General features: G+C 34.5%; 2 protein-coding genes across 2 annotated transcripts in view; one reads left to right on the top strand and one right to left on the bottom strand.

Moving 5' to 3' along the window:
* LOC148946176 (deoxyribonuclease TATDN1-like) overlaps positions 1-6,042 on the bottom strand; it is a 46,666-nt gene extending 40,624 nt beyond the window's left edge. The window contains 1 exon segment of the mRNA XM_089097844.1: positions 3,571-6,042. Within this exon segment, the coding sequence (XP_088953970.1) occupies positions 3,571-3,586 (16 nt within the window). The 5' untranslated portion in view covers positions 3,587-6,042.
* Positions 6,043-6,973: 931 nt separating this feature from the next.
* Positions 6,974-15,698, top strand: LOC148946177 (ubiquinol-cytochrome c reductase complex assembly factor 2-like). The gene is made up of 2 exons (XM_089097845.1): positions 6,974-7,103; positions 15,329-15,698. Exons 1-2 carry the CDS (start codon positions 7,027-7,029, stop codon positions 15,564-15,566), a joined length of 315 nt encoding a protein of 104 aa, XP_088953971.1. The 5' UTR covers positions 6,974-7,026; the 3' UTR covers positions 15,567-15,698.
* The last annotated feature ends 353 nt before the right edge of the window (positions 15,699-16,051 follow it).

The raw sequence follows: 16,051 nt of genomic DNA on the forward strand, positions 1-16,051 counted from the left end.
AATCAGGAGTTAAGCAGGGTTATGTTCTATCCCCCTTTGTATGGATTATTTTGATGGACTTTGTCTTAAGGAGCACATGAAAGGCAATGGGAGACCATGGAATCAAATGGGGAAGAAAAAGTCGCCTGGACTTAGATTACGCTGATGATTTAAGCATCCTAGGTGAAAGTGTGAGCAAAATGAAAGAAGTTTTAGAGGTTTTGCGAGTTCAGGGTGCTAGAATAGGTTTGAAAATTTATGGTAGGAAGACTAAGTCACTAAGGCTAGGAATAAGTGAAGATGAAAAGGTGACGTTGGGTAACGAAAAGATTGATCAAGTGGACAGCTTCACTTATCTTGGTAGTGTTATTAGTAAAGACGGTGGGAGCAGCAAAGATGTTAAAAGTAGAATAGCCAAGGCTCAGGGTGGTTTTTTACAGTTAAAAAAAGTTTGGAAGAATAGGAAAACAAGTCTGCAAACCAAGATTAGAATATTCGAACATACAGTGATGACAGTGGTCAAATATGCCTCTGAAGCATGGGCACTCAAAAAAGCAGATGAAGATTTGCTAGATGTTTTCCAGAGAAATTGCCTATAGATTGTTCTGGGTACCCGGCTGACTGACCGTATTTCAAGCAGTAGGCTGTATGAAAAGTGTGGTTCAATCCTGCTTTCTACGGTTATAATGAAAGAAAGGTTGAGGTGGTTAGGCTGCGTTGTGCAGATGAAGGATGGCAGATTGCTGAAGATTGTCCTTTTTGGACAACCGTCAAGGGCTAAACGGAAAGCAAGTCGTCCTCGTCTGGGATGGGAGGATGTCATAAGGAAAGATTTAAAGGGAATGGGAACTTCCTGGGAGGGTGTGAAAAGGGAGGCTTTGAATATATTGGGATGGAGGAGAAGCAAGCACAGCTGTGTTGGCCTCAGACGGCTTGGTGCTGTAGTGAGTTGTTACTAGTAGTAGTTAGATATACTGGTAAATACTCCATTTTGATAACCTGGCAACACATAGTGTCTTTTGATTTATCTTGCAACTTAGATAATTTGCAACTTGCAACTTAACTGTCCTTAGATTATAAAACCCATGGGAACATACAGTACCCAAATTTTTTGGATCAGCAATGAGAATTATTTACCCTCTTCAACCTTCCTCAAACGCGAAATCTGAAGTGTCCTTAATGTCCCTCCATCCTTTCCCCAACAATACCTAAAAGATTCAATTTCATCCTCCAAGCCATTCCTGAGATATGACACATATACAATTTTGATGACCTGGATGCATACACCATCTTTTGAGGTAACTCTGGCAAAGTTCCTAATTCGTAATTCGAGGTATTGTTCCCCCTCTTCCTTGACACTCCCTGAAAGTTTCAAACAATTCTAGAGATATTCCAGATACACAATTTGATAACGTGATAATGGATAGCATCTTTTGATTTACTTTGCTACTTAACTGTATTTAGACACAGATTTTGCGTTATTTGGTTGATGAGTTGAAACAAATAGAGTATAGTAGCCTTCTAGATGTTATTAGTCTTTGTGAGACTTTCTTCAATTCAAAAACAGGAGCTTTCTAATACTCCACCATTGCAGTCAGACTTCAATTAAATGGAACTTACTCCCAGAGTCCATACATATCTGCCACTCATCTGGGATCTTAAAAAATGGCAGATATTTCCTAGCTAATAATGAGTTTTTGTTTCTTCTTTTTCCAGATTCCCCTGGAGTTGATGTCTCTGGATTGTGTTTAGATGTTTATTTGAGTTGGTGAAACAATATGCTAATCTCTTGCTTATCTTGTGAATTTTGAGGTGGGTGGTAGATTTTCATTTTTTTTTTTTATGTTATTTCCCCTATTCTTTCTAGGCAATGTAGTCTAATGGGTGGGATGCCATTGAAGTTGTTCTTTTTTTATTTATTGTTAAAATAAAAGAGCTCAGAACAAAAGTTTTATTAGAGCTTACAGTGGATCATATACAAAATTATTCAACTCCTCCCCCTCCCTCAACATAAGATTTGAAATCCCTTGTTTCTAGAGTATACTCTTGAAAAATTGGGAATCTGGGCTTAATGAACAATCCCTAAGAGCTTTTCTACTAAAATCAATCTGTGAATGATGGCTAATTTACATGGTCTAATCATTGCCCCTTTGACTTTGAGGATTATGCTCATCCAAGAGGCATATAGCCTTTTCAACATTTCTGAAAAAAAGGACCATATCAAAATTTAGATCCAATACCATGCAGTTTATTGAAGGGGGGATGGGAAGCAGAAAAGAGTGTGAAAGGGAGGTTGGTTGCCTTGAAATCACTTTTGGACCATAAAATGGGTATTAGCAAGCCTGTTTTTGATGAGGACAAAAGTTTATTCTTCTGCACTGATGTCCCCTTATCCAAGACCCAACAGATATAAGTATTAAGCCAACTGTGAAAAAAAAATTGATAGGTCCTATTCTTGACAGGAGGTATTTGTGTGCTCTGATGTATTTATCTCGTACATTAGGTTCCCCTTGGCCCATGGACTTAGAGCTGCAAATAGAATCAATCAGGGAAAAAAGCTTTTTGGCCCATTTCTGGGTCCCCTACCTTCCCCCTCCAATAAAAAATTGTTGATCCCTTTTACCCAAAACAGGGCATGGGAAGGGGGCTGGTTCTCCTTTAATCATTTTTACTCTTTTAAAAGGCACTAGAACTTTCAAGTTCTAATTGAATGAGTCCTCTCCAAAAGTGTCTACAACTACCCCTTCAATACAAAGTGTCTGGATGAAATGAGTAACAAATTGAAGCCACAGGGGTCTTTACTTGGGCAGTACTATTGCACATATTTTCAAAGTAGAAGGCTTGGATCAAAGATTTGCCTTGCCATTAGGTTGTTTTCCTTGCTGATTTTAAGTGTATCTTTAGGAGCAGGAAGCTTGAGACAAGGATTTGCTTTGCCATTGGCTTGATTCAAGTATGTTTTTAAAATTATGGGCACTGAAACAGGCTTGAATCAACAATTTGCTATTGGCTTATTTCAAGCTTGTGATAAGGCAAAAGTTGGGCAGCTAGAAGGCTTGAAACAAGTTTGTTTGAAACTTTTCACTTAATTTTAGCCTTCTTTTGTAAGCTCTTGGCCTTTCACAGTAAGCTTGATATAAGCAAAGTTGGTAGTTGGGATATGAGTAAAATTTTGCATGTAGCCCAGTGCTATGTCTAGCCCCAATAGGGGGGAGAGGGGGCTGAGATACAAGGGACATATTAGCAGCCCTTACATTTCCAAGCACTGCTGAAAAGGGAATTAAATGGTACCATTTGTTATTTATTATAGTGTTTAGTTCAGAAGGGGCCATGCAAAAGAGTATTATTGTTAATTGATTTTGCTAGTTGGCATTAATCAGTAAGACTGGAAGTAAACTCTAATAATCCAATAAATGGCTCTGATTAATGAAAAAAAAAAAATTTTTGCTCCAAGAGAGATTTTTTTTTTACACAGCCCAACTACTTTTTAGAAAATAGACTTATTGAAGAGAGCTGGCCTGGTGTTGAAAAAAAAAAAAATGTTTACCCACATCTAGAATACCTAAACTGAGAATAGAGGCAAAAACTAACCAATATACTTCTTCATATTGTTTATATGCTATTCCAGAAAATTTTTTCAGTCATATAATTGCTCTCAAGATGGTTGCTTTGGAACTTATTCTAATAAAACTCTAATGGCTAAGTTGGAAAGTGGCTGATTTAGAAGAATGAAACTTTCCGGAATGGAACCAGAGCCTCAATGGTATCTTTTGTTTTTTTAGGATGTTTTTTTTTAACTATCTACCTCCACTACTTTTCCCTCCAAAGGGTATTGACCTTTAAAAATTAGGTCTATAACTCAAAAATGGTAAGACACAAGGATATTGATTAAAGTCTCATATGTATATTCAATCCTGATTTATAGGGTTTTAAACATTGTAGTAGTAAGTGAGTAACGCATTTGATATTCAAATCTGAATTATACTAGGCATTAAAAACAAGGGTGCTAAAATTTAGCATCCTTAGCACTGACATTTTATTATGCAAGAAGACTCTGAAATTCCAAAATTTGAGGAAATTAAATAGTTAAGGTTACTTAAATAGTTAAGGTTAATACAGAAATATACCACTAGATTCCTTTTCTATGTTTTTTTTTTTAAATTTTAAGTGCAGTAGTCACTAGAAATTTTTCCTGATTTCAATTGTTTTTTTAATTAGCTTTATTTGACAGTACCAACCAAATGTAGACAAAAAATTATCACAAATGTTAATGGTGAGCCCATATAGTTGTCAAACTTTTGTATATAGCCTTAGGTTGCATCTTGTCTCAATACAGAGGCTTTGGTGTAATCATGATTGTAATGCCCATACCTGGTAAAGTTTTAAAGCACAACAGTTCAAAAGGCAACATGTTAACACAATGAAATTAGTACCATTAGATTCCTTATTCTATGTTCTTTCTAAATATAATGGTCATTTTTTCCTGATACCGTAATGCACTCTAATCTCTCTGATGGTCCAAACTTCTGCCCTAGGATAAACACAAAACTAAAAGAAAGCACTAAACAATGATTTTACTTTATAACACCCAGCACATTTCTACTAATCAGATAAAATTTTCCTCTCTGATCAGGGGCAAATCTCCAGCATTTTTATTGGGGGGGGGGGGGCAAGAGGAGTCCATATTGGAATAGTCAAAGGGCATGGGATGTATAATATTTTTTTTTCTCACATTAATGGGGACCACCAAATTGCTACCAATAAATGACCCTCCTGTCTCTGATTGTTATCCATATTCTTTATTTTTTTTTTTATTCAACTGAATTGACTGAATTTTAAATTAATTTTTCCCTATCTGATTTCTGTTGTAAAATCACTTTGTTCTATTTGAGAACTATAAGGCCTTTTTTGGAGGGTCAAAAATAAAGCTGGCTTGTTTTCTTTTATTCAGAATTAGCAGAAAGCTACAAGAAAACTATTTGCAAAAGGACAAGATTTGGCTAGACTTGGATAACAAGTCCAGAATTCTAGTGGAAAGTGCTTCTGGCTAGTGTTTATTGGTAGCAACTTCAAATTATTTGGCTCATGCATATAATAAAACTATACTTTAACTTTTTTTCTTAATTTAATTATCAAATACTTCAAGAAAAGTCAGGATGAATAAAGCATTGACAGTTAACTTCTTAAAGGGGTTCTAGCAGTTTAGGACTCTTTGGTAAAATTCTAAACAAGCTACTTTTTGCTATCTTGGAAAGGTTTCAGGCTAAGTGAATGAAATGTTCAGGGATGGATCTACAGACAGAAGTATGGTCATGGGAAGGCATTTTGAAGTCCCTAACTCCAATCCTTTTCTCTCTAGAGGACACTGACCTTAGATGAACTTTAAAATCTTTGTGTTATAAAAGTTAAATCTTGCAAAATGGCTCAAAATTCTACTCAAGTAACAGGAATTGCATGTTCAAAACTAAAACCAGAAAATAAGAAACTGAAAATTAAGGTATAATGTTGTTTTGTTAAAATTACAATAGGTAATAGACATGTCAAGTAGACAAATTTCACATAAGGAAAACATGTTAAGAAAACAATTCTTACTTCATAAGATGCAGAACAATCATAGTTAACACATTGTGCATGGGGATAACCTTTATCTTCACTTCTTTTGTTGTTGTACAATTTTTTTTTTTTTTATTTATGAAAAATAAGTATGGATTTGACATGCAATTTCTCCATTTTTAAATACAAAAATCTATAGTATGCCAGTTAGTGATGATGGGACTGCAGTATATCTGCCGCGTCCCATTGAGTGAGCCATGGTTTTATTGCCTAGTCCTTGTCAAGATTTGATTTGAAGCCATTAGTTGTTGTATATTTTACTGCTGTCTCACTTAGGCTGTTCCAAAAACTTATGATTCAATTGTAGAAGAAAATGTTTCTTTTTCTTGTTTTGGCATGCTTGCAGAACTGCTTTGCTTAATGACCTCTGGCACTTAATGACCAATGCAAGAATTATGAAGTAAGACTTGTTTTCTTATGTGGAGCCAGTGGCAAATCTCCAGCATTTTTATTTGGGGGAGGGGGGGCAAGAAGGGTCCATATCTGGATAGTCAAAGGGCATGGGATGTATAATATTATTTTTTTTCCACATTATTGAGGGGCATTTCCCCCCCCCCTTGCCACCCCAAAACAATGCCCCTGGGTGGAGCTTGGTCAATATCTATGAAATCATATTATTGAGTTAGGAATAAAGTGAATATACCATTCGATGCCTTTTTTATGCTGATTACGAATATAATAAGCATTTCTATCGGAAATGAGTTTCAGCCCCCCCCCCTCTATATAGGCCAATTCAAGGTTAGGTATAGCCTATATAGGGGGGGGCTGAAATTCATTTCTGATAGAAATGCTTATTAGCCTATATTTGTAATCAGCATAAAAAAAGGCATTGAATGGTGTATTCAATTTATTCCTAACTCAATAATATGATTTTGTAGATATTGACCTGGAGCTTATGTCCTAGGATTACACCCAAATTTTGAAAACTAAGAAATCGGAAGAGGTTTAACATAGCAACTTGGCAATAGGCTACTTCCCAGAGCATGTTTTTGTCCCTTGATTTATTACTGAAAGTGTCATTTCCTAAAAATGCCACTTTCTAAGATATCCCCTTTCCAAGAAAAGTAGTTTATTATTTAATGCGTCTTGGAAACAAGTTTTTGGGAAGGCCTAATGACTATATAAGTTTCTAAATTCATTCATAGAAGTTTCATTTATTCTAACTCAGCCATTTCGAAAGATAAGAAAGCCCTCATCATTTGGAACATTTTTCTTATTGTTCCTGTTTCTTCAAAAAAGCAGAACCTGAAATCTTTACAAGCGCATTTGTCGAAATTGAATTTAGTGCCTCATCTGCTTTACTGCTACCTTTTTTTATAGCGAAACCCTTTGTTTATTAGATACCGTATGGGATTTCAGTTAGGCAACGTTTTTTAAAAATTGGTATTAGGAAACCAAAATTTTTGGGTACAAACTTTTAGAACTGGAAACTAAATGTCTACAGTTTATCGAAGATTTGTAACCGTTATTGGAAAATGGCCAATTGACCCGACGAAAGCGGGTAGCAATAGGTATTTGAGGAATCGTTTCCAAATTAGAAGTTTTCTGACAAAGCTAGTATGGCCTAGCTAGCCTGTAGCTCAATAGAAAAAAAGCCCTTTGCAAGGTTTATACTGGTCAATTAAAGATAAATAACATTACCGCTTTAAGGACACCTTAACTGTATAAAGTTTCTGAACCTTATCTTTTATTGAACTGCAAATCACAATGTTCACAAGCAAAATAGACCAGAATGAAATAACTTCCTATAGCCTATAGTATCTACCATGTTATTTTTTAGGTTCCAGTTATAGAACGAAACAATAAATTTCTGAAAACAACATTGAAAATTCCTTATTTTAGGCTATGTAGTTCCTTCTAGCCTATGGTAAAATTCTAGACAAGCTACTTTTCATTATCTTGAAAAGGGGTTAAGTTAAGGAAATGAAACTTTCAGTAATAAATCCAGGACCAAAAACATATTCCAAGAATATATTGCAGAGCTACTATCTTTAAACAACACTATAGACCTAGGCTACCTCAATTTTCAGTTTCTTTTTCTCTGGTTTTAGTTTTGAAAATGTAATTCAGTATAAGGCTAGGGTTGGTCTACAACATAAGGAAACATGTTAAGAAAACAACTCTTATTTCATAATGTGCAGAATAATCCTAGTTAACATATTTTGCAGGGGAAAGAACATTTGTCTTCACTCCTTCCCTTGTATTTCTGGTTTTTCTATCACATTTTTCAATATTTATGTCTTCTCTAAATCTTGACAATTTTTTAGCCTATAAACAAACACCCAAGTGCCATCTCTTTGAAACCTCATAAATTGGGATTGAGCAAAGTTGTGAAGCTGAAAATATTTTCTTTTACTTCCTTTAAGCAGATCTATTTTGCAAGATTTTACTTTATAACACAAAGATCTTTAAAGGTCATAGTCCCTCTAGAGAAAGAAGGAGTGGAGGAAGAGTACTTTAAAATGCCTTTCTTGGACATACTTTAGCCTTTAAATCCATATCTGAAAATTTAATTTTCCTAACCTAGCCCCTTTCCAAGATAGAAAAAAGTAGCTTGTCTAGAATTTTACCCCTTCCATTGTTATCACATGTATGTCAGTGTACAAACCACATATGTACTCTCTTTAAGAAATTTATTTGAGTTGACTAAAGTTCTGATTTATTTCATCAAGAAACATCAAAGATACTTTATTCAAAAACAGAAACAAGGATATCTGAAGATAGCTACTATTGGTTTTATGGGCATGGAAAGGCTTATGATAACAAAGTCTGCTGGAACTTACAGGTTTCTTTTTTTTCACATAAAACAGATCAGTTACATAAGCTAAACATAGCACAGGCCAAAACAATAAGAATTCCAAATAGGGATAGGTCCTTTTATTAGACAGTGAAAAAAAAAAATAAAACAAAGAATCTAAATATTTTGATGACACAGTCAGTCATCATCATCAGTAGAGTTACTAACTTATCAAAATTAAAACAAACTGCTTTTATACTAAAGAAAATAATCACTTCCAGGTCAAAGCAAGTTACCAGTCCATTGGCTTAAAAAGTTCACTAACTGTTCTTGAATTTTTTAATGCTGCATTGAGTAAAGGTGGTAGAAGTTTTTTTGAAATTGTAGGTCAAACCAGGTTACTGGTCCATTGACTTAGAAAGTTCACTAGCATGTTCTTGAATCTTGTAATACTGCGTTAAATATACTTCTAATTAAAAATGAAATAATGCTGAATTTAGAGATGCTAAACTTATCATTTTATTCTTCTAATAGTAAATGAAATGTTGCTGATTCTGAAGTTGGTCTGTCATCCCCATATATATGACGTTACTATTATTCATGACCACACTGCCTTTTCTATGACAAAAACAATAAGAATTCCAAATAGGGATAGGTCCTTTTATTAGACAGTGGAACAAAAATATAAAACAAAGACTCTAAATATTTTGATGACACAGTCAGTCATCATCATCAGTAGATTACTAACTTATCAAAATTAAATTTAGCACCTGTAAATTCAGCATTATTTTATTTTTAATTAGAAGAATATTCAATGCAGTATTACAAGATTCAAGAACAGTTAGTGAACTTTCTAAGTCAATGGACCAGTAACCTGCTTTGACCTGCAATTTTGAAGAAACTTGTACCACCTTTACTCAATGCAGTATTTAAAAATTCAAGAACAGTTAGTGAACTTTTTAAGTCAGTGGACTGGTAAGTTGCTTTGACCCAGAAGTGATTATTTTGTTTAGTATAAAAGCAGTTTGTTTTAATTTTGATAAGTTAGTAACTCTACTGATGATGATGACCAACTGTGTCATCAAAATATTTAAAGTCTTTGTTTTATTTTTTTGTTTCACTGTCTAATAAAAAGACCTATCCCTATTTAGAATTCTTATTGTTTTCATCAAAGAAAAGGCAGTGTGGTCATGGAGAATAACAGTAAAGCGCAGGCCTTAAAATCAATCCATGAGGGATGCCATAATTTGCTTCTGAGGGTGAGTAGAAAAGTAGATCTAGGCTACATACATTTTTTAAACACTCAAATAAGACTTAATCTGAGAAATACATTGCCTCTTATGCCAAAATGAGATGTTAGACAAAAAAATTCATGGATTAAGGAATTAAATACCTCTAAAATGGTCAGGAATGCAACAGAAAGAATTAATCCAGAATCTAACAGAGAATGTAAAAAATACAAAAGAGCCACTCATACATGCTCTGTTGACTGCTTTGTTTGGAAACCAAGCTGAAAATCATAATTAAAATGTTTAGACTACTCCTCCAACATCCTCCCACATGTGGACATGGGTGTAGGGAGGGTGGGGGGCAGCTGCCCCCCCCCCTAGACCTTCAAATTTACATTAGATATGGCAGAAAAAGCAGATGGTTTGGAAAAAGCAGTTGATAAAACTCCATCACACTATCAACTGCCCCCCCCCCTAGACAATATGCTGCCTATGCCCATGCATGTGGAGGTTGCTAAGTTTCTTGGTGTATTTATTGACTCATGCTTGTCATTCTCTTATCATATTTCTTACATCTCAGCAATAATTTTGAGACAAATAGCTATGATTAACCACATGAATTATTTTCTTCCTCCTGACATCCTAATTACCCTCTATTATTCCTTTATTTTTCCTTACTTTTCTTATTGTGGATCAGTTTGGGGAAATATAAACCAGTCCTTCACTAAAAAACTCAAATGTGCCCAAAACCATGCCATTAAAGCAGTTTTTTGGCTTCCTCATCTATATCCAACCCGTGATTTGTACTCAGATTTTGGCATAGCTTCACTAGATCAAATCATACAAAAACTAAACTTATTGCTTGCTTACTTTGCGTTCCACAATAATCTTCCTCCTCAACTACTAACCTATTATAATATTAATAATTTGGAAGCCCACTGTCTGCATTCATCCAATAGAGCCTTTATTATTCCTAAATGCGTTTCTAGTGCTGCCCAGCAATCTCCTATTTACAAATCTTACAAAAAATCTTACAAATCCATTTACAAAAATGACCAGAAATTTCTATTAAAGAATAAATGAAACCAAAGCAAACAGAAATTAAATAAACAGTCATAGCAAAAAACATACAACAGGTAATAAAATAAATGAATAAATAGATCTTAAAGCTAGTAATGCTTAGATTGAATAGGAAAATCAAGCTTAATACGAAAAAAAAAAATTTGCTATTGAAGTATCAATGAAACTTAAAACAAACAGAAATTAAATAAACAATTAATGCAAACAAATATACAATAGATGTTAATGTAAATGAATAAATAAATCTTAAAACAAGTGAAGCTTAAATTGAATGTACAAATCAAGCTTGAAATGAACAAAAATACTACAAACAAGAGTTTTGGTATCACCTCCTTCTCTCACTGTAAAAGTCTAAAACCTACTGCGTCATTGGTGCTTTACTGAAAACCAATTTTATGACAAATATTTTCTTTTGTGCTTAATATTGAAAATAAACATTATAATTATAGTAACATTTTGAACTGATGAGCTTTCAGAAATTAATATGATTATACATCAAATATTTAGTTCAATTTATTAGCTCTTTTTAAACTTGTTCAAGACGAATATAGTATCACTAAAAACAAGAGTTTGGATACTGCCTCCTTCCTTAACTGTAAATAAAAACCAAAAACCTACTGTGTCATTGGCGCTTAACTGAAAACAAATTTTATTACAAATATTTTCTTTTTCAGTTCTTACAGCATTGAAAATAAAAATAAAATTACAGTGAAATAAATTCTTGAACTGGTGGATCTTTCAACAATTAGTATCATTATACATTAAATATTCAATTTGATGTTGTTTATACTTTCCAAGACTGTTTAAAGAGGGGGGAAACATCCCCTACAAGTGAAAGAATTTTAATGAAAATCACACCGTCAAATTCAGCATATCAGAAAACCCTATTACATATGTTTCAAGCTCATATCTGCAAAAATCTGCAACTTTGTATTTTTTGCCAGAAGAAATATATACAAATATAGAAGTTCGTTATGTAAGTTAATTTGTAAATTACATCAGAACCAAATTTAGGGACAGCCATTTAGCAAAAGAAAAGTAAATTTCTTATGCAAATTTTGTTTACTTATTCAATGATGGTGAGCCAAAATAAAAGCTGCATTAACTAAAAAACGATCAGAAATTAAATAAAAAAACAAGTTTTTTAAACTGAAAGTAAGGAGCGACATTAAAACTTAAAATGAACAGAAATTATTCCGTATATGAAAGGGGCTGTCCCCTCCTCAATGTCTCGCTCTTTACGCTAAAGTTTGACTCTGTCTCACAACTTTATTTTTTAAAACAATAAAAAACGTTAGCGTAAAGAGCAAGGCGTTGAGGAGGGGACAGCCCCTTTCATATACAGAATAATTTCTGTTAATTTTAAGTTTTAATGTCGCTCCTTACTTTCAGTTTAAAAAACATTGTTTTTTTTATTTAATTTTCAGTAAAGCACCAATGATGCAGTAGGTTTTAGACTTTTACAGTGAGAAAAGGAGGTGATACCCAAAATCTTGTTTGTAGGGATTTTTGTTTGTTTCAAGCTTGATTTGCATATTAAATTTAAGTTTCACTAGTTTTAAGATTTATTTATTAATTTACATTAATATTTATTGTATGTTTGTTTGCATTGATTGTTTATTTAATTTCTGTTCGTTTTAAGTTTCATTTATATTTCAGTAGGATTTTTTTTTTATTTTAAGCTTGATTTTCATATTCAATCTAAGCATTATTTGCTTTAAGATCTATTTATTCATATATATTATTACTTGTTTTATGTTTTTTTGCAGTGATTGTTTATTTAATTTCTGTTCGTTTTGGGTTTCATTTATTCTTTAATAGTAATTTCTGGTTGTTTTGAGTTTGAATTTTAGAGTTTTTTTGAGTTTGAGTTTTTGAGTTTGAATCAAATGTTAATCAAAGTATCAAAACTGGTATCCAAGAAACAATATCAAAGTGAAAAAATAGGTTTGTGTCAACCTCGGAGTTTTTATTATCCGATGTTTGAACTATTTTTAACAAAATGGCTATCTCAAAATTTTTATCGGATGAGTTTGGGGGAAAAGGGCGTGAGGGAGGGTCAAATTGACCTTTGGTCTCTTTTGAATCTTTAAAAGTGAACTAGAACTTTCTATTTTCAATCAAATGAGCCCTCTCTGAAGTTTATACGAGCATCCCTTCTATAAGAACCATACATATATCCCCAGAGTATAACTTACAACGCCTGTCCTTGGGCCCTGGGGGGTTGTGTTGACCCTGGATTTTTAATATCTGATGATTGAACTATTTTTAACAAAATGGTCACCTCAAATTTTTATCGGATGGGTTTATCTTTCTGATAAACCCAGAGCCATAGAGAGCAGGAGGGGCTAATTGCCCTCTGATCTTTTTTCACTCTGAGAAAATGAACTATAAATTTTAATTTCCATTCAAATGAACCCTCTCTGAAGTTTATACAAGCATCCCTTTCATAAGAACCACATACAGCCCCAGGACATAGCTTATAATGCCTGTCCCCTTGGCCCTGGGGGGCTGTGTTGACACTGGAGTTTTTGTACTTACAACGCCTGCCCTCGGGCCCTGGGGGGCTGGGTCGGCCTCGGAGTTTTCGTTATATGGTCCTTGAACTATTTAAAAAAAAGAAGGCTGTCTCAAAGATCTTATTGAATGGGTTTGAGAAAAAAAAGGGCGTGGAGGGGGGGGGGCTACTTGTCCTCCTGTCTCTTTTGACTCTTAAAAAGTGAACTAGAACTTTGAATTTCCAATCAAATGAGCCCTCTTTGAAGTTATATGAGCATCCCTTCCATAAGACCCATATATGCCCCCAGGGCATAACTTGCAACAATCTCCTTTAGCTGCTCAGACAGAGTTCATGGCACAAAAAATTTCCGCTAGATGGATTAAAAATGTAAATTCGAATGTCTGAAGTTTGGTTGCGAGTCCGTGGACCTGAGCTGCCTATTCCCTGTCACTAGATGTTCTGGTAATTGATAAAACTGCCAAAATGTAGCTGTATCTTTTCAGTACTTTGTTCACTGATCTATTCCAGTATGCCCATCTTGTAGTATATGATTTCTCCAATTGAAGAACAGTTATGCCAGTGACTTTCTGACCATTAAGACACAGTTAGTAGCATGTATTGCTATTCCTGATAAAACAGTACAGCTCTTGAAGATGGAATCAAGTGATTGGAGGGCAAGTAAACCCCCTCTCATGCCCACCATTTCCCCAAACACATCCAATCAAACTTTTGAGATAACAATTTTGTTCAACGTAGTTCAAAGGTCCGGAAATTATGTCTTTGAGGATTACAACCCCCTCACAGCCCTCAGGGCAAGGTTTGTAAGTTCTGCCCTGGGACATATAAGGTTTTTATAGAAAGCGTTGTTGTAGAAATTTCAAAAGGGGCTCATTCAATTGGAAATTGAAAGGGATAGTGCTCTTTTTAACAGTCTGAAGCGATTGGAGGGCAACTAACCCACCTCTCACGCCCACCAGTTCCCTAAACGCACCCAATCGAAATTTTGAGATAGCAATTTTCTTCAACATAATTGAAAGTTCTGGAAATTAGGTCTTTGAGGATGACACCCCCAGCCCTCAGGGCAAGGGTTGTAAGTTATGCCCTGGGGGCATATAAGGTTTTTATTGAAAGCATTGTTGTAGAAACTTCAAAAGGGCTCATTTGATTGGAAATTGAAAGGACTAGTGCCTTTTTTAGTAGTTGAAAGTGATTGGAGAGCAACTAACGCCCCTCTCAAGCCCACCATTCCCCAAGACCTATCGAATCAACATGATGAGATAGCCGTTTTGTTCAATGTAGTTGAAAGTTTTGGAAACTAGGTCTTTGAAGATGACAACACCCTCACATCGCTCAGGGCAAGGGTTGTAAGTTATGCCCTGGGGCATATAGGTTGTTATATTCAATAAATTAATTATTTAATTAAATAAAACAGCATCAAAAAATACAAATGAATATGCGTTGTCAGTTTAATATACACTTACTGATATTTAGTAATCAAAACGTTAATATTATTTGATTTATTAAAGTTATAAAAGTAAAAACATTTATATTTTTTCAGTAAAGTGCAAATCATATTCTGGCCTTGGGAAGGCATATGGGATTTGAGCCCTACTCCGGTTAATTTCTGCTCGTTTTGAGTTCGACTTGGTTATTTATTGTAATTTGTGTTCATTTTGGGTTTTATTTATTTATCGATGCTGATTTGTGGTAGTTACGCTCTTGGTAGATTATTTGATTTATTTTTGCTCATTTTTGGTTTAATCCAGTTCTTTGCCTTTCTTTGAAAAACTTATTTTGTGGGAAAAGTTTTTTAAATTTATTCTTAAAGGGGCCTATAATGCAAAAACGCTTGTGTGAGTTTTAGTCACTCCTCCATCCTCTCACCCTCCCACTATTACCTGAAAGTTTCAGCTGCATTCCTCAAGTTATTTTCAAGATATTTCACACATGCTATGTTGACAAAATGGATCCACATATCCTTTAGATTATCTCTGCTCCTTCCCCTTGTTCACTGAGATTATTGTTTAGCTTATAGTCCCTAAGCTTTAAGCCTCAAATTGTCCTTAACTAATTTATCCGACAAAATTCTCAAAATCCCCAAGGAGACCAGTTTCATGATCATTATTGATATTAAGATAAGTGTGTTTAAGAAAATTGTCTATTATTTTCACTCACTTACTTTTTTTCCAGGGATTTTGGTGAAGTTCTCAGAAAGAAATTCTCAGAAACATTTAATCAAGGTGAGAACAGTAAAGTTGATGAAGTATTTTGGAATAAGGAGTTAGAAAGCCTAGAAAAAACTGCTGAAAGCCATCACAAGAGTAAATTTCCAAGACGCTCCCAATCATCCTCATCAGGTCTAGACTACCAGACTCTTAAATCAATACTTTCTAATGAGTCCATCACTGAACTTAGTGAGACCAAGTAGGAGTATGAGAATGATTAAGCTTTTGTCACCTTTATTAAAATCTAGCCAACAAAATTTTTATGCAAAACTCTCTCATGTTCCAGTGTTAGCTGAAGAAACTTTAGAAATAATGAATGTTAGATCAGCCAGTATAGTCGTGGATATGACCTTTGGTGGTGGAGGCCATTCAAGAAAAATTTTAGAAACAAGCGATTCTGTTAAGGTGATTGCTGTTGATAGAGACCCTGTGGCCTACTTAAAGGCAAAAGATTTGGCAAAAGAATTTCCAGGTAGAGTTCAACCTGTCTTAGGAAAATATAGTGAGTTGAGAGATCTTCTTCATAAGGAGGTTCAACCTGGTAATGTTGATTGTATTCTGTTTGATTGTGGCTCTTCTTCCATGCAATATGACGATCCTAACCGCGGTTTTTCTATTAGCAAAGATGGGCCTTTAGATATGAGAATGGATGGGGACAGAATTCCAGGTCAGTTGACAGCAGCCGACG

The sequence above is a fragment of the Artemia sp. Qi Xiang Cuo genome, chromosome 12 (assembly GCF_049724085.1).
Source record: "Artemia sp. Qi Xiang Cuo chromosome 12, ASM4972408v1, whole genome shotgun sequence".
Taxonomy (NCBI): Eukaryota; Metazoa; Arthropoda; class Branchiopoda; order Anostraca; family Artemiidae; genus Artemia; species Artemia sp. Qi Xiang Cuo.